Source organism: Saccostrea echinata, unplaced genomic scaffold (assembly GCF_033153115.1).
Source record: "Saccostrea echinata isolate AGI-Se365-2 ecotype Australia unplaced genomic scaffold, CSIRO_AGI_Sech_v1 ptg000022l, whole genome shotgun sequence".
In the NCBI taxonomy this organism is placed as follows: domain Eukaryota; kingdom Metazoa; phylum Mollusca; class Bivalvia; order Ostreida; family Ostreidae; genus Saccostrea; species Saccostrea echinata.
In genome coordinates, this window is record NW_026889771.1 from 14,648,090 (window position 1) to 14,674,313 (window position 26,224).

Genomic DNA, 26,224 nt, shown 5'->3' on the forward strand with positions numbered 1-26,224 from the left:
TGAAAAATTGAAAAGGCCGTAATTCCGTCAAAAATCATTGAAGCGGAACGAAATGCAAACTTGATCTGTAACTCATCAAGATACACTCACATACCAACAACAGCTCAATATCTGCAAGCGTTTAGAAAAAAGTGCGGAAAACCAAGTGGGACAGACTGACAGAGGGACAGCTAAACAGACAGACGGACGGACAGACTCAGAGGAAACCTATAGTCCCCTCCGGTTTCACCGGTAGGGGACTAATAAATACTGATAAGAACTGCTCATTCATAGACAGTTGGGTTCTTAAAGCAACAGAGAGCGGACAACAGTATTTTTACCAAAGTGTCATGCACGGATAAATCCTTTGTGAAGGTATATATGAGGGCTGTCCGGTAAAATCGTGGACAAAGCGTTTTTATCGAAAAAGAATGGACGCATTAAGCTGAGATTTTCAGCATATATTTAAGTGCATCTAATTTTTTTTTCATAAAATATAGACAAAAATAAAGATTTTATAATGCTTGAATGTCTTTAGGGTACATTCCTACGACGCACGATAAAAAAAAAAACAGGCTTTCATTGGAGAGTTCAGGAGTATTATTTCGAAATAAAAGTATTAAATTGATAATGCTATGATAAAAATTATCCAATTTTTAATCCACTATCTATTATGTCATCTTTTGGAAAATTTCAAAGCATTTGCTCAATTTTTAGCAATTTTCCGAGCATTTGAAATGGGAAAGTGGTAAAAACAACACACGAAAAATGGCGATGTTTGATGACGTAACGGTGCACCGGAGAGCAGTTCAATTTGATTTAGATGTAGTAATGACGCCCTAAGAGACTTTAAATGACTACAGAAGAAAAAAATATCACTAGATCTTTAGTATACAATGAAATATTGAGATAACGAACAGTATTCAAGTTCAATATTCATTAAAACAATACAAATTGGGAGCAGAGCAAACACGGACCTCCAAAAACAAAGGTGGGATCAGGTGCCATGGAGGAGTGAGCATCCCCTGCCGACCGGTAGCACCGCCGTTTGCTCCTTGTCATGATCGGTAAATAACGAAAAAATCCGTCGACAATTCAGTGGCCTAACAATTAGTATGGTAAACGTCAGTCAGCATATGACTTAATGATAGATTATATTTGCTGACAAGGTCATTGTATCGACTTACGAAATGATGACTTTAAACGAGACTGTTGAAATTCTTGTTTCATCAACTTATTTGTCAATAACTTGCCTCGTTTTAGAATCTGTTCATAGGTAGAGCATGCTCTTGCGTATCGAATCAACTGAGAGATATACACCCCATGTATAGATAAAGGTTTTATAGATACAGATAAGTGTATATTGCTGCATAAGTAAGGGAAGTTGACGATTGAAAAGTTAAAGTCATCACGTTTATCATAAAGCTTTGTTGTTAGATTACCATTAACCTCTTTTTCTATTAAAATATCCAGATATGAAACAGATGTGTTAAACTCTAGTTTTCTACGCGGAAGCTTTTTGGTCCCCCAGGTAGAACAAATCATATGGACAAACAGCTGCTGGTAATAGCGAAAGACTCTGTGTAGATCGTCGATATAAAATAGCCTATTTAGTTGAATGATAGTGAGAGTACTGTCCATAATGTACTAATAAATCTTCGGAAGGTTCCATGTGTATGCGAGATTGGTTCCTCGACAGTTTATTGAGGAATAAAGGAAAACTCAAGCATTTGCAACAATGAAATTCTCGAATTTAAGTTGGGCTTATCCAACTTTTATTTAGCGAAGAGGAAACGTAACGCTGCTTTAGACATGCACTTTGACGTTATCATCCGTGCGCCGTAAGCCGATACCACACATGAATTAAAATCTCATATTTTGTTTATTTGAGCATATATCTATTTGAAATTTGCTATGTATATTAATGAAAAATGTTCTAAAGAGTAAATATTTAGAACTCGGTCATGATTATTTTTCACTCTAGATAACATGTCCACGGTTTTACCGGACAACCCTGGTATTGTCGTTATGTACATATTGTCATCGGCGACAATAAGTACCTACCCTCACTGCACATACACTAGACAAAATTGCTAACGCACCACCTAAATAAATTAACATTTTTCTTTTCAAAACTTGTTGATGATGTTTTTGATATATAATTATGTTACTTTAATAAAAAATGAGACATTTAAATGTTTTAACTGATAAATAACAACAATGTTTACTGAAGCGTAACCACTTCATAGAAAAAATTAAAATCATGCCCATCCTTTTTTTGGTGGAATAAATTTTAATACTTTTCTTTGTGGTTGTGTTCTTTATGTTTGTACTAATTAAAAACTCAGAAAAATAGTTACAACGTATGCGGTGTTTGACTCTAGAAGAGCGTGCTAAGGCAGCCAGTATGTTGTCTGCAGTGGGTTCCGTCGAAGAAATTCGTGAAAAATTAAAACAATTAAAAGATTATGCATTTCTCCGATGGAAAATTATTGAAAATGAATAAACAATCATAAAAATGTTTACAATAGATAGCGACGGCATTAAGTAAGCACCACACAATAACTTCAAGATTGTTCCACAAAAATGGGGCAACCGGAAGTTGGGTGGATTTGGTAGGGACACAAAGGCACTGGATGACTACTAAGCGATATGGTAGTCAATCAGGATATATCATTTGATTTTTAAGTGAGAGACTGCTCCCATCGCAACCTCACGGACCACCATCGGTAATCACCAACTTCATATCTTAGCAAAAACGATGCGCAGTGCACGTCGAGAAATTGGTTTTCGGACAAGAAGATCCTTTAAGGGTCTTGACATGACACCAAGACATTTGTCAATCCAACTGTTTTGGAAAAGATGGCATATTTTATATATTAATACCATTCAGGAAAATGATCAATTCACAAATAAGAATAATAAGTGGTGCGTTAGCAATTTTGTCTAGTGTATTGTCTTCCATCGGTACATATTGTCGCCGTCGACAATATGTGCCGAGACGAGCCTTATTTTCATCCTGCATAAAGGACGACAAAATGTACAGTCAAGCATTTGCACATATACATGTACTATGAACATTTGCCGATATATTGTTTCGACAAATATTTACTAGGGTCGCGAAAAGATAGATTGAAAAACACATACACACACCCGCACGGATGGAAACAGACAGACAGCATGTCTCGCAATTCTCTCTGATCAGAAAATTGTATCCAGGATCGGTATACACGACTATGATGTAAAAATATACTGGAATACTTTAATTAATGAGAAAAAAAGAAGATTCTGATTTATCAGTTAAATCTTACAAAACAGAATATCCTTTTTTCTCATTATATAAATTTCAATGTAACTGTGTTCTGTAGTAATAATAATTTAAATAATATTTTTGTGTTATTTTCATTCATGTACCGATATAGTTGTGATGGGAGTCCCCATTTTAGTTCACCTGAGCTGAAAGCACAAGTTAGCATTTCTGATCACCGGCGTCCGTCAAAGTTTTTCATACAAATGCATAAAAAAATATATTCTCAAGAACCACTGGACCAGAAACGATGAAATTTAAGTGAAAATTTCCTGAAGTAGGGTAGATTCTAAATTGTTCAGATCATGAACCCTGGGGTTAGGATGAGGCCACAGTAGGGAATGAAAGTTTGACATTGAAATACAAAGGAAAAATTTTGAAAGATCTCTTCTCAAAAACACAAGACCAGATGAGCTGAAACTTACCTGCAAGCTTTCTAAGGTTGTGTAGATTGTAAATTGTTCAAATCATTGTCCCCGGGGCTAGGGTGGCCCACAATAAGGAATCAAAGTTTTACATGGAAATGCATTGGAAAAATCTTTTTAAGAAACCCATAGACCAGAAAAGTTAGGAAGCTTACTACCGTAATCTAAGTTGTTAATTTTTCAGATCATGGTCCCCGGGGGTAGGATGGGGCAAGAGTAGGGATTACACAGAAAAAAATCCTCTTAAGACAAGATGTGTTTGTAAAACACTGATGCCCCCGTATGGCAGCTTATGGCGAAAGTTAAAGTTTCTTAAATGCAAGTCAAACTCCAGGTCAAGAAATCAAAAATGTTGGTACCCAAAGAATGTTTTGTCTCACGGAATATACCTGTGAAATACGAAAGCCCTAGTACAAACCGTTGAAAAGTTATGGCGAAGGTTAAAGTTTTTTCAAAGTAAGTAAAACGGCAAGGTCAAATGGTGCCCAAGGGAAGTTCTTCACAAGTAATACACATGATCATGAAATGTGAAAGCCATAGAACCAAACGTTCAAATGTTATGGCCAATGTTAAAAAATTTTAAAAGTAGGTCAAACTCCAAGGTCAGTGCCAAAATTGTTGGTATCCAGATGAAGGTCTTGTCACAAGGAATATACATGTGAAGTATGAAAGCCCTAACACCAACTGTTCAAAAGTTATGGCCAAGGTTAAAGTTTTTAAAAGTAAGTCAAACTTCAAGGTCAAGGATTCAGAGTTGTTGGTATCTAAAGGAAGGTCTTGTCACAGGGAATGCATATATGAAGTATGAAAACCCTAACACCAACTGTTCAAAAGTTATGGCAAAGGTTAAAGTTTTTCAAAACTAGGTCAAACTCCAAGGTCAAAGGGTCAAAATCGTTGGTATCTAAAGGAAAGTCTTCTCACAAGGAATGCATATGTGAAGTATGAAAACTTTAGCACTAACTGTTCAAAAGTTATGGCCAAGGTTAAAATTTTTCAAATTTGAAGTAAGTCAAACTCCAAGGTCAAAAGGTCAAAGTTGTTGGTATGCAAAGAAAGGTCTTGTCACAAGGAGTACACATGCAAAGTATGAAAGACCTAGCATAAACTGTTCAAAAGTTATTGCCAAGATTAAAGTTTTTTCAACAGTAGTTCAAACTCCAATTTCAAGGTCAAAGATTTTGGTATCCAAAGAAAGGCTTTCTCATGAGAAATACACTTGTGAAGCTTGAAAGCCCAAGCTCTAAGTGTTCAAAAGTTATGGCCAAGGTTAAAGTCTCAAAAGATTTTGCAAAAGTGGGTCAAACTCCAAGGTCAAGGTCAAATGTGATGGTACCCAAAGAAAGGTCTTGTCACATGGAATACACATGTGAAATATGAAAGCCATAGCTCCAACCAATCAAAAGTTATGGACAAGGTTAAAGTTTTTGCAGACAAACAGACAGACAGACGGACGGACAGGGCAAAAACTGTATGCCCCCGAATCTTCCATTACGGGGGGTATAAAAAACAAAGATAAATCATACTAAAGTGGAAGCATTCTCTGAAAGAATAGATTTATTTCTGTTCAAATCACGGTCCCTGTATATAGGGTGGGGTCAGAAAAGGCGTTTAAAATTTTACATACGAATATCCGTATACTGGGGAAACATCTTATGCAGTTCCTTTGGGCCAACGCTCCTTGATCGGAAGCTCGTTAGTTTGAATCACAGCCGCGATTACTAAGTCGATAAAATATAGGTAGCAACTGTTCCTTTGCTAAGCCCTCAAGACTTTTGAGTGAAATTTGCGGGTCTTTCGGATGAGACCTTAAAAACAGAGGCCCCGTGTCACGGTAGGCGTTGGCACGATAAAGATCACTCACTGCTCAATGGCCCTGAGTGCCGTAAAGGTCAAAATTTGAAGCCCTTCACCGGTATGTGGTGACGTCTCTATATGAGTGAAAAATTCTCAAACGTGACGTAAAACAACACCCAATCAATCACCTTTGGGACAAAGTGTCTCGGGTGAGTGTTGTGGTCCATGAGCCTCTTGTTTAAAAGTCTTGTAATTAAACCTGCTTCTAAAGAAGTTATATGAAATTGGTTAAAAATTTTAGGGCACCTGCATATCAGTATATTTCTAGAATTTAATAAATAATAGAATGCAATTCGAAAATAATTTAAAATTAAAGATATCTGTACATTATGTACAATTTGTCTGCAACCTATGCTCCTTAACTTTCTTCTTCATTATTATTATCTAAATATATGCAGTAACTCAAATCTTGTCGCCAGTGAAAATATGTACAGCCTGCAACAATATATACCGACGGAGGACAATATGTGCAGTTATGGGAGGAACACAATGTTGACAGCGACAATATGTATAGGACAACATATACCGTCACAATTGGCTGCATGATTGATTGATGTTTTATGTTGTTTTACGTCCATATTCGAGAATTTTTCACTCTTATAAAGACTTCGCCATATACCGGTGAAGGGCTTCAAATTTTGACGTTTACTGGGGGTAGGCACATAATGTCGCCGGCGACAATATATACATGTGTAACTTTTCAGCCGACGACAATATGTACCGAAGGACGCCATTATATGATGTGCAGCAAGGGTAGGTACATATTGTCGCCGACAATATGTACCGTCACAAGTCCTATCTTTTGACTAGCTGCCATAGTTATATTGTAATTACTGTATAATCAACTTTTGTCAGTTTCTTACTTTCTCTGATTTGTAGAAAGTATATACTAGTATTTGTGTTCCGTTTGCATACTAACGATAAACTAAATGTAAGTCAATATTTTTTTATAATATGAATTTTAATATGGTAAAATAGAAACAGGATTTTTATTAATTTCAAGTTAAATTGAAGCAATTTAAGTATTCGATAATCCGACTTTCCCAAGACAACATGTTTAATGAGGTACTCGTTGACAACTCGATATATGTATATATAGGACGACAATATGTACCTTCACAATTGGGCTGCATGAAATAGCCTACAAGATACGTCTGTGAAAATTAAACACCAGTTACATTCACAAAACTACAAAAACCGTTCACGGTGGCTCAGTCGGTAGAGCGCTCGCTTCGTGGTCAGGAGGTCGTGAGTACGAATCTCGGCCGCGAATGACCTAAGTCGATAAAAAATGGGTAGAAACTGTTCCTTCGCCATGCGCTCGGCACTTTGAAGTGAAAGTTGCGGGTCCTTCGGATGAGACCTTAAAAACCGAGGCCCCGTGTCACGGCAGGCGTTGGCACGATAAAGATCCCTCACTGCTCAATGGCCCTGAGTGCCGAGTAAAGGTCAAAATTTGAAGCCCTTCACCGGTATATGGTGACGTCTCTATATGAGTGAAAAATTCTCGAATGAGACGTAAATCAAACATACAATCAATCAAAACTACAAAAAAAATCCTTAAGCAACTCTAACTGGGGCGACAATATGTGCAGTAGGGGTAGGCACATAATGTCGCTGGCGACAATATATACATGTGTAACTTTTCAGCCGGCGACAATATGTACCGAAGGACGACATTATGTGATGTGCAGCAAGGGTAGGTACATATTGCCGCCGACGACAATGTGTACAAAACGACAATATGTTCCATCACAAGTCCTATCTTTCGACTAGCTGCCATAATTATTTTGTAATTACTGTATAATCAACTTTTGACCGCTTTTGTCAGTTTCTTACTTTCTCTGATTTGTAGCAAGTATATATTTAAATTGTGTTCCGTTTGCATACTAAAGAGAAACTAAATGCATAGTCAGTATCTTTTATACGAGGGTTGTTCGGAAAGTTCGTGGACTCCTGTCATATCTTTTTTTATTTAACGTCATATTACATCCAAATTTGGTAGAAATATTTTAACAATAAATTCATATGATTTGTATTTAAAAAAATTAAAATATCTTGATTTATTTTATTTTAAACTTATTAGGAGTTAAAAATTGTGAAAATTGGTTCGCGGAGCAAGTCAGAATTTAGTAATTTAGAAACAATACACTAATTAATGCCTGTAGGCACTGCCTCTGTAAAATGGCTCAAAATCAAAAAAAAAAAATCTAGACGATCAATTTAAGAATTGTTACATCGTTTCACATTCCAAATTATGAATTAAAAGTTTGCTTCATGGAAAAGAGATCAATTTCTGAAGATTGGTAGTCCTCAATGAAAAGGGCAAAAAAGTTGACGTCGTAGAAACGTCAAAATAAAATCTAAAAATGTTGTAGGAAGCATGAAATATCTCAAAATCCAGTCATCCTATGTGTTTGTGTGCAAATGGCCCAGGCGGTATTTGAATGATATGGACTTTGCATTAGACGAGGAAACGGGTTATCTGTAAAAATCTAACCAAAAACGTTCAGTTTGTATGGTCTTGGAAAGAGAAAGGCGCTTCACGGTTGCTGATCTTTTGAAAGCATAGTTAAGCGATTAAAAAAACCAAAAAAAGAAAACTGACAAACAAAATTATGCTACTGGAACAATTGTTAACAAAATGAATTTCAATTGATAGAGACATGTTTTAAATAGCAGATATTGGACCAGACTGTTTGAAATGTATAGGGAGAATACGCTATATTTTTGACGTTAAAATGTTGTAAAGTGTGCTCCAGGGTTATCAAACATGTTGATTTTAAAATGAAGTAAATTGATTTCTATGAAATCGAAGTGAATGAAACTTCACACATCAACAAAATAAATATTTTTACATATAATTATGTGCTTATTTTAAATTTCTTGAAAGTGGTATAACAAAGATTGACATTGTCCACGAACTTTTTCGAACAACCCTCGTAATTTGAATTGTAATATGGTGAAATAGATTTTTATTTATTTCAAGTTAAATAGCAGCAATTTTGGTATTCGATCATCCTAGTTTCCCACGAGAATATGGTTAATGAGGTACTCGTTGACAACTCGATATACCAGAATAAAATATAATTCAGATAATGACCGTTTCGAAATGCTGCTTTTTTGTTTTAGTTAAGATAATTTTATTGTTATTTCAATATTTATACCAAATATAGTGCATGCAATTCCAATGTAATAGACATAATAGGTGAAAGGTATAGTTAATTACAATAATAAGAAAAGCTGGTAAGAGTACTCGGAAAAAAATCTTGGTATAATGAGAACATTAAAATAAAAAGCCAGACTGGCCTAAAGATCAGGGGAAATATGCTCAGGGAAAAAATGAACATATTAGACATGTTCTAGCCTTAGCGTTTGATTTTGAAACTTACTTAAAAAATTGACAGTGAAGTATGTGCCAAACCGGTCCTAAATACATGTATATCCTTGATTTTCAAAGCAAAATAAATAAATAAAAAATAATGATAATAAATGTTTTTAGACTAACGTCGATTTTGATCTTTGAAAATTTGGTGCATATTAATCAATGTTTTCTCAAAGGTACTATAATTGTAAGAACCAGATTAAACAAGATAAAAATTGCTACCGACATGAATTTTACACAAAGAGCTGTTAAACCCTGATATGTACCAAGAAGCTGGACTAACGTTTAGTAATTACCCACTTCTGTATGAGTGAAGTCTGAGCCAAATTTGGTCAAGAGGAGAGAAAATTTTCCTGGGATAATGATTTTACATAGAGACAGAATTGAGACCTTTTACCATGAAACTTTTGTTATGGTCCCTCTGCACAACCACTATAGGGTACCAGCACCGTATCATACTGTCACATAACTTCGTCATACCAGAATTTTTGCCACGGGTGACAGAAAGCACTGAAGTGTAATGGCATCCGATGCAGAAAGCATAAAAAATATATGGTCATCAGAATTTTCGGGTCAGAGGACATAACATTTATTTTTTAATAATATTTTTAGAGAGCATAGGATTCGACTATGAGCAACTACTTATGGACAAAAAAATTACATATCACACTTGATATAAAGGATACTTTTGACAAAGTGTTTAATCGACATGAATTAAATGACTATATATTCCCCTTTATGATATACAACCATCTTAATTACTCCTACCCCGATAAAGTACTAGTATGCATGACATTTCTGAAATTTCTAATAATTTATTTAAATGGAGTTTAAAATGAAGGAATCTAATGTATACCATTTTAAACTAGACCACCTTCCTTTGTGAATAGTATTAGAGGAGCAGAAAGATAATATCTTTTCCGCATTGTGTGTATTTGATTTCTCATCATCATAATAAAATTTAATGTGAATTCACATAAGTCAAAGCTAATTTGAAACATTAATTGAGTAAACGAACTCTAAATTCCCTTCAATAATTTCAAATCTGCTGCGTAATTTGACATTTTGTTCAAAACAACAGAAGACTGAGTTGACAATCATGATTTTTTTCTCTATGGAAGACATGTGCCGCCAAAATCAGAAGTAGAACCACACCTCTTCAGCTAGGGCGAAGTAGGTAAGCACTGTGGTCGATACTGCACTGGTAACCAACACAACTCTGTCAGGACAGAGAAAACATGATTCCGCACAGATGTCCTCGAGACAAGTATTCACCTTTTGTAAGCATTCCAAGGTGTTCCTATAATGATTCAAAAACAAATGCCACAAGTATACACACGTATCCTACATACCTCCAAAGTTATGATATGGCAAATTCGTCCCATATTACTAATATGGAAGTCACATATAAAATACTCAGTTGCAATTAAAAAGTTGACACACATTAATTGGTGACATTTACACATTAAACCACACAAATTTCGTGTATTTAAGAAATTTGAAGAGCTATGAAATGGACACCATGCACCTGTCAAGAGGAAGCATGAAAGAACAAAGGGCACTTGGAGGAGGACAATTTAAACAGAAATGAAGAGAACAGGGTATAACTGGAACAACATCACCAGAATTGCAAATGACAGAAGCGTATGGAGAGTCCTTGTTACGGTCTTATGTGTAGAAATGCATAAAGAAGAAGATTATAAGTAAGGAACTTTTAAACAATTAATAATTATTTTTCTATGTAATGACAAGGTGAAGATAACGAACAGTGATCAATTTCATAAAAATCTATAATCAATTAAACACGGTTATTTTGCATGTTGACTATAATTATTATCTTGCATGTTGACACACTTTTCTCGCATGTTAATAATTTACCTTGCATGTAGGGGGCAGAAATATGTCATCATAATTAATTCCTTATCTGAAATATGTTCAATCAAGGACATAGGATACACAAAAACATTTGTTATAGAAATAAAACAGCTTATGCAGATTTTATTGACGCTAAAACGCATAATAACCACGAAATTTACTATCAACCCAGACTTACTTTTTCATTATCCCCAAATCTTTAATTTTATATCTACACTGAAACTCAATGCTAAAAAACATGAAAGAACAAGCTTCCCGCAAATAAATATAAATTTACTCTAGTTTTTCCAGAAACAAATTAATTTGGATATATAATTATACAATAAAATTTAGAAGCTATTTTTTAAAACCTAACTTTCCCAAAATTGTAGTGCACTATGACCTTAAAGTACTTAATTTATTTATCCGAAATCATCTTTCTTGGATGATTATTTGAGGAAAAAGGAAGATACATGTATAAATAAAAAAAATACACAAGATTGACTAGATGTAGAGACATTAAGAATGAACAATTCACTAAAACTGTATACTTAATGAATGCAGTGTCTCACCATATATTTTGTATTGCTGTATTTCGACATGAAAATAATCACTTAATTGTCTAATTGCGTAAAATTGGTTGCAAATGATTCATTTCGTGTTCAATGCGTAATTTTTGATCGTGTTTGAGGACCCATATGTATATAAGTGCAGTTTCCCCTTTAAATTTCATCTAATTAAAATTAAACCCCTGATACAACCATGCAAATCAGCAACGTTTTGTTAGTCTTAAGCTATGTCAAGTTTGTTTTTGGATGTGGATCATATGTAAGCCATGATCAGACCCCGTTCTGTAACGCAGTTTATGGTAGGTTTATGGAAGGTTTAATGCTATTTAAAAAAAAAAAACCTGTATATTTGAAATGACTGCATATAATTGAAATGAAAAGATTAAACAAAAAACAATATTCAAGATTATGTATTCATATGATTTTAAAGTATGTGGTAATAATTCAGTTTTATTTTCTTACAGCCGTCGTCGGTACGGTACAAAGTTCGTGGGAGTCGGATTTTGAGTCTTCGTTTCGGATACAAGTAGCAACAAATATTAAGGTAAGGGTTGGTCAGTACTGTGCCCCTTAATAGGATGTGATATTTTATTTAAAATTAATGTCATTCGAATGAAATTTGATAAAAACATACTATCAGACAGTAATTTAGTTTAAAATTTTGTAAATCATATTTATATTTCATTTGCAATATTTATTAAAACCAAAATAATCATATAGCAAATAAATATTTAATGAAAAATAATACTGATTATTAAACGATGAACTGTTTTGTTAAAAAAAAAAAAAAAAAAAAAAAAAAAAAAAACAAGAAAAAAAAACAATTTAAAAAAAAACTAAATACTAAAATATGATTTAAAAATTGTGTATCGTTGAAATGACGATTAAATTAAAGCAGGGTAAAATAAAAAGCTTCTTTTTCTCACCAAGCTATAAAGGTTAAACACTAAACATAATAAGGACAAATAGCCCACAAATTTTATGAAAACGTTCTTGAATGAAGAAATACCTGAGATGGGGGATACTAGTCATAGAAATTCATGAAATGATAAATATATTAAAAGTTTCTCATTAATTCTCTTATCAGAACTTAATTAATTTTAAATGCTTTGATTTCTAACATATAATAGTAAAATGATGGAATAGTATCTAATGTCTGTGATGTTATGTTTACACAAAAAACTTTGTAACTCTGTAAAGTAATATTCAAAATACTTTAAAATTCTTGAATTTTCTGATATAGAAATATAGCAAATAATTAAATAAAATAACATAAGGATAAACATAAACAAAAAATTTAAAAAAGAGAAAAAATAAGGAAAAAATAAAAAAAAAGACAAATTTAAAAAAAACACAAACACACCATGAAAAAGAACACAAAAAATAACAAAGAAAATCAAACAAATAAAAAACAATAAAATAAGCACAATTTTTTAAAAAAGTTTTTCTAGTGTACGCTTAGACACAATGCAATTCCATTAATATTTCTTGCATGTTTTTCTAAGGGCGCGGTACCCTCCAGAGGAGGGATAATCACAGTTTCCGGTACAGGGAGGATGCATTCGTGTGGCCCTACAAGATTGACTCGTAACAAAGCATACGTCCTATATCGCAAGTTCATTTATTTTGTACTTTGAAAACTAATACGGCAGTATATAAGGACCTCTAACATTAAGCTTGACTATCGAATCGTTAATTGTGAAAATGCCACTTATTATCAGTATTCGAACTTTTGGGATTTATAGTCTGAAGTTTGACCTCCTCTCTTCTGTTCAATGCAAAAATTGAAACCTGTCATATTCTTGATTCCTATATTTTTGAAAGCATTCATTGTAAGCATAAAGCTTATTTGATTTGAATATATAAATTCATACAGTTTCAGTTGACGATGATTCACCCTACAAGTTGAGAATCATCGAGAAAGAAGAGTACAGCTTCTCTACTTTGCAGAGGATATGGAATTACGACTGCTCTTGCAAGGTAAAATTGCGCCACATACACATTTTACACTTCTAGAAAAACATTTTCCCTTCCACATTTCTGGTAGAATTTTAAAATTGGTCTTCAGAACAATAATGTTGATATTTTCAGCAAAAAATCAATTTTCTACTTCAAAGACTTCGTTTTGGGTTTTGCAGTTAAAATTTTTGAGTAAATATACTTCCAGCTAGTTAAAATCTTTAAATTATTTCAGATTGAGATCAACCTTCCACAACAATCAGTCCCTAACAGTGGAATTCTCGCTAGAGACAAATGTGTGATCACAGAGCGAGAATTGGGTTGTACATTCCAGAACGGATACTGCACCAGGCGAAACTCACGTAATGTGTGTCAGTGGGTTCCAGGCGTGTCCAATTGCTGAATGGTGTAGAAGCTTTAAAACTTAAAACATAATTGTGGCATAACATATTCTTTCTTCGTTTTTAACGATTTTTTCTCAGACAAAATTTACTAGCCCTCAAATAGATTGCATTTTGGACTCCAGTATGTTACAAACTGACAGTTTTAATAAGAAAGAACAGATATCAAATTAAAAACAAGATGTGTTTGTGAAACACTGACGCCCCCGTATGGTAACTTATAGCAAAGTTAAACTTTCTCAAATGCAAATCAAATATGTTGGTACCCAAAGTAAGGTCTTGTCTCGAGGAATGAACCTGTGAAATATGAAAGGCCTATCAGCAACCATTGAATAGATATGGAAAAGGTTAAAGTTTTTTTTTTCAAAAGTATGTCAAACATCAAGGTCAAATGGTCAAAATTAATGGTGCCAAAGGAAAGGCCTTCTCCGAAGAAATACACGGGTGAAATATGAAAGCCGAAGCACCAATCGTTCAAAAGTTATGGCCAAGGTTAAAGTTTTCCAAAAGAAGATCAAACTCCAAGGTCAAAGGGTCAAGCTGTTGGTATCCAAAGAAAGGTCTTGTAACAAGGATTACATATGTGAAGTATGAAAGCCCTAGCACCAACCGTTCAAAAGTAATGGCCAAGGTTAAAGTTTGGTAAAATTTTGCAAAAATGGGTCAAACTCAAAGGTCAAAAGGTCATATATGGTGATACCCAAGGAAAGGTCTTGTCATAATGAACACTCATGTCAAATATTAAAGCCTTACCCTTGACAGCGCAATAGTTAGTTGACAACAGACAAACAGACAGACAGGACAAAAACAGTATACCCCCCCCCCCCGGATCTTTCGATCCGGAGGCATATTAAACTACTTTTCTTAATAAAGTTGCCAGAAGGTTCTACTAACAAATAAACTGCTTTATAACATTCCAATGAGATGGACATTAGAAAGTCATTTGACACTATATTTGCGAATGGAATATTAATAGAAACTAGTAGACTAATTGTTCTCGAACAATTAGAGGACTTTCCACCTTCTTTCAATTTCATATATTTTTCATATTTTACTCTCTAAAGTTAATTTTTATACAAAAAGAATCCATAAATGGCTTGAAAGATAGAAAAAATGAAAATTTTAAAAATTTTCAAATGACCTTGACCTTTGACCTTGAACAAATGTTAAAGGTCAAAGGTCAAGGGTCACATTGCACTTGACCCCATGCTTCTACGACTTTTAGTTTTAAAGTTATAAGGATTAATAATAAGCGCAAAGACGTTAAAGGGCGATAACTCATATAAGGGACCAACAGATCCTTTCGCACTGAATAGATTGAAGTTGTGTCTAAAGACCCTTAAGACATTAGTGAAGGTTTGGTGTCTGTACAGTTTACGGTTTCGAAGGAGTAGCGATAACAAGGTTTTTAGTGAAAGGGGCAATAACTTTTAAAGGGGTTAAACTTAGGGGACATGTATAAAATCTGTGAAATGGTTTTAAGGAGACATATCAAAGATGTAAAGATATATAGTATAGGTTGAAAGACAAAAGAGATATAAAAAGAGCTTAATTTCTCATATTTTGAATGACCTTGACCTTTGACCTTGACAAAAATTTTAAGGTCTGAGGTCAAAGAATCTAATGCAGTTGGTTCCATGTCTCTACGACTTATCGTTTTGAAAATTTTTCATTATACGTAAACTTCATAAACTTTCAGGGGCAATAACTCATTGAAGGGATCGACAAATCATTTCGCAATGAATAGATTGAAAGGTCTTCTCATGTAGTCCAGGACATTGATGAAGGTTCTGTATCTCTACGGTTTCCGGTTTCGAAGGATTAGCGATAACAAGCTGTTCTTGCGAAAGGGGCAATAACTTTGTAAGAGGTCATAGGTCAAACACGGGGGGTCGTTTTTCAGAATAACTTTTAATATCCAGTGTCATGAACTATAAAGTTTTTCGATAAGTCTTGTGGTTTCAAAAGTCCGGGAAGAAAAAGAAGAATAATAATAATAATAATAAACATAAGCATTTCAAGAGGTCTTTCCACAGAAAGGTGGAAAGACCTAATAATAGATTCATAAAAAGAATGTAGAACAACATTACTGACAACAGGCTTCTGAAGTACAACATAAAGTCTCTATCTTCACAATAAACAGCTCAGTTATTTTAAAAATGGAAGAAAGTTTGTGAAATCGGTAAAAATGAAGTTGCTGGATAATCGGTCCCCCTACCAATCGAGTATCGGTAATTCTATCGCCAAAACGTTTATTTGTACAGTGGAATCATCATTGCTCGATCGTTGGGATCGACGTTTTTGAGGGTAACCAAAGTTTGACTGTTTCGTGGGGACGTAATTTCGTGGATAACTTGCATTTTATATTTAATAAGATAAGTAAATTAACTGTTATAAATGTGTGTTTCAATTCTCGTGGGGACGTTAAGTCGTGGATAAGGGCTATCCACTAAATCCACGAACATAATATCCCCACGAATAATGATGATTCTACAGTGTACTTTATTCATGAATGACAATGACCAGCACTGAAATTAATCATACATTGTATAGTTCAAAATTTTGTTTCTACCACATGTATATACATGATTATTTCTTTCTCCTACAACTGACCTTTTACTTCTTTTAATGTCTGTCAATAATATACATTTATTGACAGGGTTCGAGGGCAAGAACCAATCGATTTGCGTGAGGCAGTTATTTCAAAAGCAAACATTTAGTTCGAGGGGTCAGCAAAACGCAGTTTGCCCGAGAAGACATTCAAAAACTCTTTTGTTAAAAAGTTGACTTTTTATTTTGAAATATATTGCGCTAGCTTCCATGTTTGCGATAGATGTAAATTTCGTGTACCCGCACTGTAGATTTAACTCGATCATTTCCATAATGAAAGCAAATAGTATACATATGTAGCTGCATACAGTGTGACGTAAAAAAAGGACAGCGGTCTAATATCTCATTCAGTACTAAAGCCCAGAAGGCTCATTCGAGTTTCGAAATACGAGATTCGAAAATCGAGATTCGCTATTTAAGATCCAAACGAACCAATCAAAAGGCGGATTCAATATTTGATTACTCCCTTTATTAAGTTTTTACTATCAAGAAATCACTGAATATATTTATAACAAATGGTTCATTTGCTGATATAATAATGCAAGAAAAAATGTTATATGTATAAGAACAAAATAAAAATGAAATTAGGGTAACGTTTTGAAATATATGTTTAAAATCTTATTTTCCTCATTAAAAAAAAAAAAATAGATACATATATAATATTATGTGGTCTTATCGTTGAATAGCGAAATTAGTTGGTCGATAAATTACTTAATAATTACATTGATGAGGGAGAAAAATTTTTATTGATATAAAATACTAAGGATCGTCTTTACACTGAACAGTTATTAATTTAAGGATACATTTCATTACATCTAAGGGTGCAGTTGTGCAGATAGACTGATTTACTATTTGATAGGAAATAGAATTAGTTCCAGTCTGTATTGTACATTATATAATTTTTTATTAATTCAAGTATTCAGAGCCTTGACCAAGAAAAGTAATTGAAAACTTAATTTTTATGTACATTGTATCTCTCCTATTGGAAAACAGTGGTGTATATTCCCTTCTGCTAATGTGTAGGCTAATGTGAAGTCAATGATTTCACCAAAAGCGCATCATTGCCGAATTGCGGATAGGCAAGGAGGGAGTCGCCTCCTCTCAATAGAAGGGGAGGGGGGGGGGTGGTCGGAGGACCACTTTCTGCGATCTTGGAGTGGAGACATCTACCATTGTCATTTTTCCAGTGAATATAATTATAAATCATTTAAACATATTTTTATGATACAGAAATTTAAATCTTCATGACCACTCTTAATAAAATTGAGAAATTTTAAAATCTTTACACAGTGCTTGGAAATTATGGAAACTTCTTTACTGAATAATCTAAATACAATTTTTAAAATATTTATGTTTGACTTCCTACTAAGCCAAACATTTTTCCTAATTTGTATTCCTTGTCCTCATCGTAGACTCCTGTTGCTGTCATTTTTAATAATCTGATATCTTCTTCAAGGTAACATTTCAATTTTAGATTTAACCAGCTATAAAAATCAAAAGTTTTGTATACTGTAAAAATTGGATAGGCATAAAATTGTGGATTGCTAAAAATACTTTAATTGCACTTGATGAAAATATATTCTAGTAACTGGTAAATAAATAAGATTTAATTATGATCAACTTTTCCCCATTTTTCAACCTAATACATGTATAAATAAATATTTTTACATCAAGAAAATGATGGTTAGGCTACAGCCTTTTTGCCTACATGGAATATGCATCATTTGGAAAGCGAACTTTATCACTACTACGATGCCTTTCAAGGTTTCCTGTGTACACTAAAAAGGCATACATGAACTAAGTAATTTTAAAACTTACTCCTTTAGGCCATACGATTTTTTCAAAGTCCTAAAGGTGTATAGAGGGTCCATTGTTTTGTTAAAATAATTAATTTTTTTTTATCATTATTAAATACTTATAACTTTTTTTTTCTCTATGACCATTGCATCATGTATTGAAACTTGTGTATTGATTGGTTATGTATCTTGCGAGACCGAGCAGTTTAAAAAATTCCTTATGAATAATTATCGAATATATAATTATTTTGCCCATGCATCGCAAGATTGACACTGATTGTTGATAACCGAACATTTGTCTACCGTTGTAATAAATAAACAACATAGCCATAGGACCCTAGGCACGTGCCCCCCCCCCCCATTCCCCTTATATTTTACCGATATGATATACAATAGAAAACATAGCAACTTTATGCTCGTGTCCTTTCAAAAATAACGTCTAATAACCGTGATACCCCTCTGTTGTTGTTTTTTTTTTTTGGGGGGGGGGGCTTTACATTACATTCTTATTATTTCCTACGGGCCTGAATAAAGAAAAATCATTATCTTTATCAAGCATGTATATTTCAGCCATCCGTACTTAAGGAGTTGTCTCTTGTTCTCACAAACTAGGTTACTGGTCACTTTCTAATACGTTGTCACAAACTATATCCACTTTGAAACCCGTATTGGTCACTGGTCACTTTCTAACACTTTGTCACAAACTATATCCACTTTGAAACCCGTATTACTTTTTATCATTAATCGCTAGTCACTTGTTTTATTGCACACTTAACTTTGAAACCCGTATTAGTCACTGGTCACTTTCTAATACCTTGTCACAAACTATATCCACTTTGAAACCCGTATTACTTTTTATCATTAATCGCTAGTCACTTGTTTAATTGCACACTAATAATTCTCATCGACAACAATACGCCCCCCCCCCACCCCCTGGCTCTTTGAATTCTATAAACAATATTTTTTATTATGACATCAAACAAAGTAGATAATACGATATTGATATTCTTGATATAAATGTATTATAATATTTAAGAAGTTATAAATTTAAGCATATTTTGCAGACCAAAAACCCTACCTTTTTTCTAATTTCGTTCTTATATATAACACTCTTTCTTGCATTGTAATATAATCAAATGACCTCTTTGGTTTGAATATATTCAACGATTTCTTGAAGGTCAAAACTTAGCAAAGGGGAGTAACTGAATCTTAAACCGCCTTTTGATTGGTTAGTTTGGATCTTGAATCTCGAAACTCGAATTTCGAATCTCGTATTTCGAAACTCGAATCCCGAATGAGCCTTCTGGGCTTTCGTACATTCAGCGATCCAACATAGATTTTTTAATGTTCGGTAAAATGCTAGACTTTTTAGTGCAGTTATATAGAAAACCATAGGTATCTAAAGATACAACAACCAGAAATATTTTCGATTTTTAAATTAATTTCTGTATCATCTTTCAAACACTGAACTCCTCGCGGTGTTCTTTAACTTTGAGATTGCTTGGCATTAATTTCATTTAAACAAACCTATTGTTCTACTCATCAAGTGAAATTTACCAAAAATTGTCAGCCTATTGCAGGATAAAAAGAAACATTTAATTTTTATCTATCGATATATGACATCTCTATAACGGTGAAGTATTCTCGAAAGGGACCTTAAACATACAATCAATCAATCCTTTGAAATACTGATCTTGATAACTTTAATGGAGGAATTATTCAAATGGCAACTCGCTGCTGTCTTGGGAAATGCATATCTTGCTGCCTTATTACAGTTCAAGGAATCCTCAGTGTCAAATACTAAAGCTGTTGGTAATTTTTTTTTTTACAATGGGGGTAAGGGGTTGGGGGTAAAAGTTCAGGATGCACAGTTTGGAGAATATGATGTTTAGCAAAAATAAAATTCTATTACGATGTCTTGGGTGATTTCTCCTTTTCTGTTAGACTGGTACGTAAATGTTTCTCTGAATTAAGATGGTCCCTCCAGATTAATGAAGTTCTGAAAGTATTCTCCTTCTCCACAAAGTAGCCAATACAGAATTAATGGACTATGCCATTTTGTGTTCAGATGTCTTGACATTGAACATCAATTTTACTCTTCAAATCTTAACAGACCGACACGGTAGCTCATTCGGTAGAGTGCTCGCTCTGTGATTGGAAGATAGTGGGTTCAAACCCCGGTCGCGAGTGACCTAAGTCGATAAAAAAAAAAAAATAGGTAGCAGCTGTTCCTTCGTCAAGCGCTCGGAACTTTGAAGTGAAAGTTGAGACCCTAAAAACCGAAGTTTTATAGTGATCAATATCTGACGCCAGCAAAAACGCTAAGGCAATTGCTTCTGTAACAAAAGATTTCCTCATAGTATAATAATAACATAAGGTATCTAACTCCAAATTATATAGTGTTCCCCTTCCGAGAATATGCAGTCACTTTTTCCGTTCCTTGATGATGACGAGGAGCACACAGCGGGTGTGATCGGTCAACTAGGGATGCTTCCTCCTCCATGGCACCCTATTCCACCTCTGATGTTTTTAGAGATCCGTGTTTGCTCTGCTCCAAATTTGCATTATTCTAATGGGCTTTAGACTTTGATTACTGCATGTTCGTTATCCTCATATTTTATCACCAATAGTTGCATTCAATGCATATTTATGCAGATTTATAGTATCTATGGCCAAAAAAAATTCTACATTTATTGCACAGTAACGAAATTCTGTTGTCTATGGGTATGGCTTCCCATCCATGATATGTTTAATCAAATAATCTTTGGAAATGTTCTTGTTGAAGTTCTCCAAGAACTAAACACTCTGTTCTTTGAGCATCATCAATGTAAGATGCAATTTTAGTGTCTTGTTGGAGTCCTTATCACCCTAACAGAAAATCGTTCAAACTGCTCTGTTTCAAGTCCACCGGAAATAGAGGGTTCAGTACTGATTTTGTCATCAAAGGTCTTACCACATCCCAATATGGTTCTAATGGTGAAAAACATACAATATCCTCATACGTCTTTATATATATAGTTTCACAAAGCTACTGTGGACCAACGATCAATGTAAGTTGCATAACCTCAGTAATGGAAGAGATGATCCCGGTACAGTAGTCAGCAGGATTTCTTTCTGTAGAATGTAACTCCATTGGTCAGAACTAGAGATGTTACAATGCGATCAACACGATTACTCACATAGGAACAGAGGCGACGAGTACGACTGCTGACATATCCGAGAGCCACTCATACTACAGTGGAATATCTAGCTGTATCGATATTATCTGTGCTATTTTTGTAGCTAGAACCGCAGTACAGAGTTCTAGGCGAGGTACAGTTTGTCCTCTAGACGGTGCTAAATATCCCTTCCCGTCAAAAACTCTATAAATGTTTGTCCATCATTGTCCGTCACTTTCAGGTATGTTAATTCGGCTATAGCCTTTTCTGATGTGTCAGAAAATAGATGACCTCTTGCAGTCTTGGCAGGGCTAATGGGTATGTGCGATAAAATCCGGGGAATATTGACATCTTCAGGTCCTGAAGAAATGATAACAACTCTGTCCATTTCTGAAGATGTTCTGAATGTAAAGTTCGTCCTGCAACTCTTGTAGATGTCACTTCTCTCAGAAGAATCTTTCCACTTAAGGATATTGGAGCGATAAATCCGGGGGGTTCAAATAAACTATTAACATTTGACTGTAGACCACGACGGGTAAATGACTTTTCTTCAATTGGCACAGAGAATCTAAACGTGTCATCACTTAGATTCCAGCACAATCCAAGATTTCTGTGAACCATCCCGTCACTGTCTGTTCCTTCCAAGTTTTCACCATGGTCACTTGGATCAAAGTCTTGAATAAATGATGATTTTGTGCAATCTTAACTTGCCTTCTTTCTTTAAACTGGGTACGTTTCTTAAAATTACGGCATCAGATTCGCTATGAATCCATCGTCTACATAAAAATTGCGATTAACAAAGTCCTTAACGTCCAAGTCAACATCCTCAACAGTTTTAAGAAGGCCGTAAGTCGCTATGGCTGGAGACGGGTTGTTCTCAAACACAATACGTACATGGACTGTTATTCTGTATTCTAGCAGGGTGCCATCCGGATTGTTGTTTCTGTACCAGTAAAATCGTAAGAAGCCACTGTGTTTCTCGTCAAATTGATAGAATATTTGTTCAATATCTGCTCTGATGGCAACTCCTGAATCAAAGTAGGATCCCCTGAAAGCTATTAACCATATCTTGGACAAGACATGAACTAACCGTTTAAGGAAGTCCCTTTGAAGACCGTTAATGAACTCAAGACTTTTTCGGATTGCTTACTCCAAATAGTGGTTGATACCAGCAAGGGCCATCGAAAGAAGAGGGGGCTTCTTCCGCAGCTCTTCTATCTAGTGGTTTACGAATAAATGCTACGATTTTTATTACAGAATCCTTCTGCAGACAAAGTGATGTATTTGAGCAAAATGATAAGCTTAATGTGTGTTGTTTGGTAAGTAATCAGGAAGTTGTCTGAAAGGTAGAGAGGCTGTCCAAACACTTTCCTCTTTTCTGAAGATTTTGTTCGATCTTCAACTGATAGTATAACAAAACCGTCGCCCGCGTGGCGCAGTGGTTAGAGCGTCTGCTCTAGAGTCGCGGAGTAAGGAGTTATCCGTGGTGAACGGTCCTTCGGAAGAGACCGTATAAACCGAGGTCCCGTGTCGCAGTAGGTGCTGCACGAAAAAGATCCTTCATTGCTCAATGGCCGTAAGTGCCGAGTATAGGTCAGAATTTGTAGCCCTCCACCAGCAAGTGGTGGCGTCTCCATATGAGTGAAAAATTTTCGAGAGGGACGTTAAACAACAAACAATCAATCAATATAACAAAACCGGTCATAACTTACTGTGTTTCCAGAACATGACAGGTGAGGGTATATTTGGTACGTTCACTTGTAATGTCATGGCATTGGATAACTTATATGTTGCGAAAAATCGATTACTTTGGTCATCCAGTATTGTGTGCATGTATAATGTCGTATTTGGAAAGTCTAAGTGAAAAACATCTACAAGAAGGGTTTTGCTTTCTAAAGGACTCCTCACCACAGAACTGCGTGCACGTAGTTGACACTGTCGTTGCTAAAGATATAAGTAGGTGTGTTATCAGTTGTTGTATCATTGCTGCGGTGTTTTTCCTTTGATGTCCATTGTCCACTGTGTTTTTATTTTTGATACACCATGACTAACTGTGCTCTAACAACCATGCTCTATTAAAGGACTTATCGCATGTTTCTAAATTATTTGAAATTAAAAGCGTATTACGTTCCTTATGACCACAATTTATAAATTCTGTGTTTTTACTGTGGATAAATCGCGGTAATTAACCAATTATTGACTCAAATGAAAACCCCTGAATTAAAAATCTAAGTTAATTAGATAGTGATCACGTGACCCTGTGACGTCAAAGGCGACAATGGCTGATCAGCTCTTCATTAATCTTACTAAAATATACGCGATACAACCTGAATTTTCTGCGTTGTGGAGACCAAATCACTTATTTTATCGATATAAATTAAATATTCAATCTTATATGTTAGAATTGTCAGCAAGAAAAAATCTGAAAAATCTGTTAACTTTGTAAAAATAGCAGCGACGATAGCGAGGGAGACGCAGCGAAGACGAAGAAACTCGCCATAACAATGCAATTTGATTTGTCATCTTATCACATGTATTAACTTATTTGATTCACAAATTAAACATTATATAACTTTGTTATTCTTCGTTTTGTATATAACATTAATTTATGCAAGTCTTCATATGTTTTTTAAAGGATGGCGATCTTGAAAAATAATTTCCCGATCTCGAAACATTGCTGTAATTAGAGCTACAGGTTCTAAATGTTTTGAATAAAAAACGAAAATATCTTAAAAGCCTTATACCTTAGAACAAATTAATGTTCGATAGTAATTGAAAAGCATATAAGGAATTAATTTTTTCAGCATTTTTCGTAATTAAGCTGCATTTGTCGTTGATAACTCCGTAAATAGTGTGCATATTCTCATCTCTCTATCACCGAATTGTCGCCTATGACGTCAGAGCAGTATTTCGGCGAAATCCGACTGAAATATGCATATTGCCGTATTTGAATTTCAACTCTCCATATCTCTTAAAATATGCTTTCAACAACGTTTATTGTATTCAGTATTTTAATAAATAAGGTTATAGATAATATTTTTCATAAAATTACGATTTTTGAAAGATCATGCGATAAGTCCTTTAAGATTTAACACGCCAAGGTAATGATGCAACAATTCCAATGACCCTTGACCTTACATTGATAAAGTAAAAGAATATAAACAAAGTAGCGGACTTTATAAGTAAAATACAAACTCGTGTAAACATAGTGAAGTTATACCTTTCCTAGTAAAAAAAATTAAATTTTACATGTCAATTTTTAAATCCAAATTGGAATTCACAAAGCACATTTTTCAATGAATGTTTTCGTCTCTCATGAACTTGAAACCACACACAATGTAGTACAGGGAAAGAGGTAGATATTGCTTGTTTTCTAATTCCAACACAAATCTCTGCATCCAGTATAATAAAGAGAATCGATGTTCATCTTGGTCAAAAGTGGACATCTTTCCGTGCGGCACGCCACTCCTTGAACGTTTTAATTGCCCATTTGGTATTTTTACGAGTAGATTTTTAGAGAGCCTATCAAACGCCGAATTTCATGATCGGACACTTGTACAAACCGTTCATTTTTCGTCTTTGTCTCGACCTCGGGACTGGTGAAATTGATGCACCCAACTCGGTCTCCATCATGTCTAAAATATCTCCTATATCGAAATCCAGAATAGGTTCAATTTTTTAGTTCCGGTAGATCAAACGTCATACTTCCCAAAGAATCTTCAGCCTGTATTTGGTTTCCTAACTGATCTAAGGAATTTACATCATAATTTCGGTTCAAACCGTGTTTAAGAATTGCGAAAGCATAAAATCACAACCGTCATCCATGGCGTTCAGACTTGAATGGGCGAGGTAGAAAGTTCAAGAAATACAGCGCGCTATACTTTTCGAATCACGTGCTCTTTTTTCATTGGTCATATAAAATGGTATGGTGAAATTTTGATAGATCATGGCTAAGTCGGTGCAGTAGGTTCAGTGGTTAGAGCGTCTGCTCTAGAGTCGCGGAGTAAGGAGTTGGTCCTTACGTCGCGGGTTCGAATCCCACTGTGGGACGTGGAGACCGGTCCTTCGGGTGAGACTTATAAACCGAGGTCCCGTGTGTCGCAGTAGGTGCTGGCACGAAAAAGATCCCTCACTGCTCAATGGCCGTAAGTGCCGAGTATAGGACAAAATTTGCAGCTCTCCTTCGGCAAGTTGTGATGTCTCCATATGAGTGAAAAATTCTCGAGAGGGACGTAAAACAAGATACAAACAAACAAACAAACTCAGTGCATGAGAATATAGTTGAATCACGTGCTATTAACATGAAATTGGTAGATCATGGGTGACTCAGTACTTGAGAACAATGATACAAAACATATAGAGTACCTATTAACTCGTGCATGCTCAGATGTCAGACTCGGGGGACAAGCCACCTCGTCTGATATCTGAAGATTCACTCGTTTAAAGGTACTCTATACATTACTTGTCACCATTGATTATGTAGATGGAACTACTGTGTAGACAGAGGAGATGCCTCGGGTGGAAAACGATTCGTCTTCACGCAATGAACACTCTATGTTGTTTACTTTTTTGAATGGTGTATAAAAAATTATTCCAGATTTTCTTTTAAATAATATACTAGTATTCTGACAATACAGCGCATTGTGATTTTAATTTGATATATCTGTTTTAGTAAGATAAAGGAAAAATTACAGAGCACCTTAACAAATACATCGCAACTTAAATCGCAAACATTATTTATGCATAAATATTTACATTTCCAATGTCTTTGTCCGAGATAAAATTACAAATTGTAAAAATACTTTATTTCTACATAAATCTACTGGTTCATCGATAGGCGCGGTTAAAAAAAAATCACGTGCGGGACGGGACACATAGAGACAGAAGCGGGGCTATTAGCACGGGAATTTGCAGAATCAGGAGC

General features: G+C 34.8%; 1 protein-coding gene across 1 annotated transcript; it reads left to right on the forward strand.

Moving 5' to 3' along the window:
- Window positions 1–11,555: 11,555 nt before the first annotated feature.
- Window positions 11,556–13,781, forward strand: LOC133190949 (uncharacterized). Its single transcript, XM_061326628.1, has 5 exons — window positions 11,556–11,675; window positions 11,841–11,920; window positions 12,882–12,987; window positions 13,253–13,356; window positions 13,571–13,781. Exons 1-5 carry the CDS (start codon window positions 11,570–11,572, stop codon window positions 13,736–13,738), a joined length of 564 nt encoding a protein of 187 aa, XP_061182612.1. The 5' UTR covers window positions 11,556–11,569; the 3' UTR covers window positions 13,739–13,781.
- The last annotated feature ends 12,443 nt before the right edge of the window (window positions 13,782–26,224 follow it).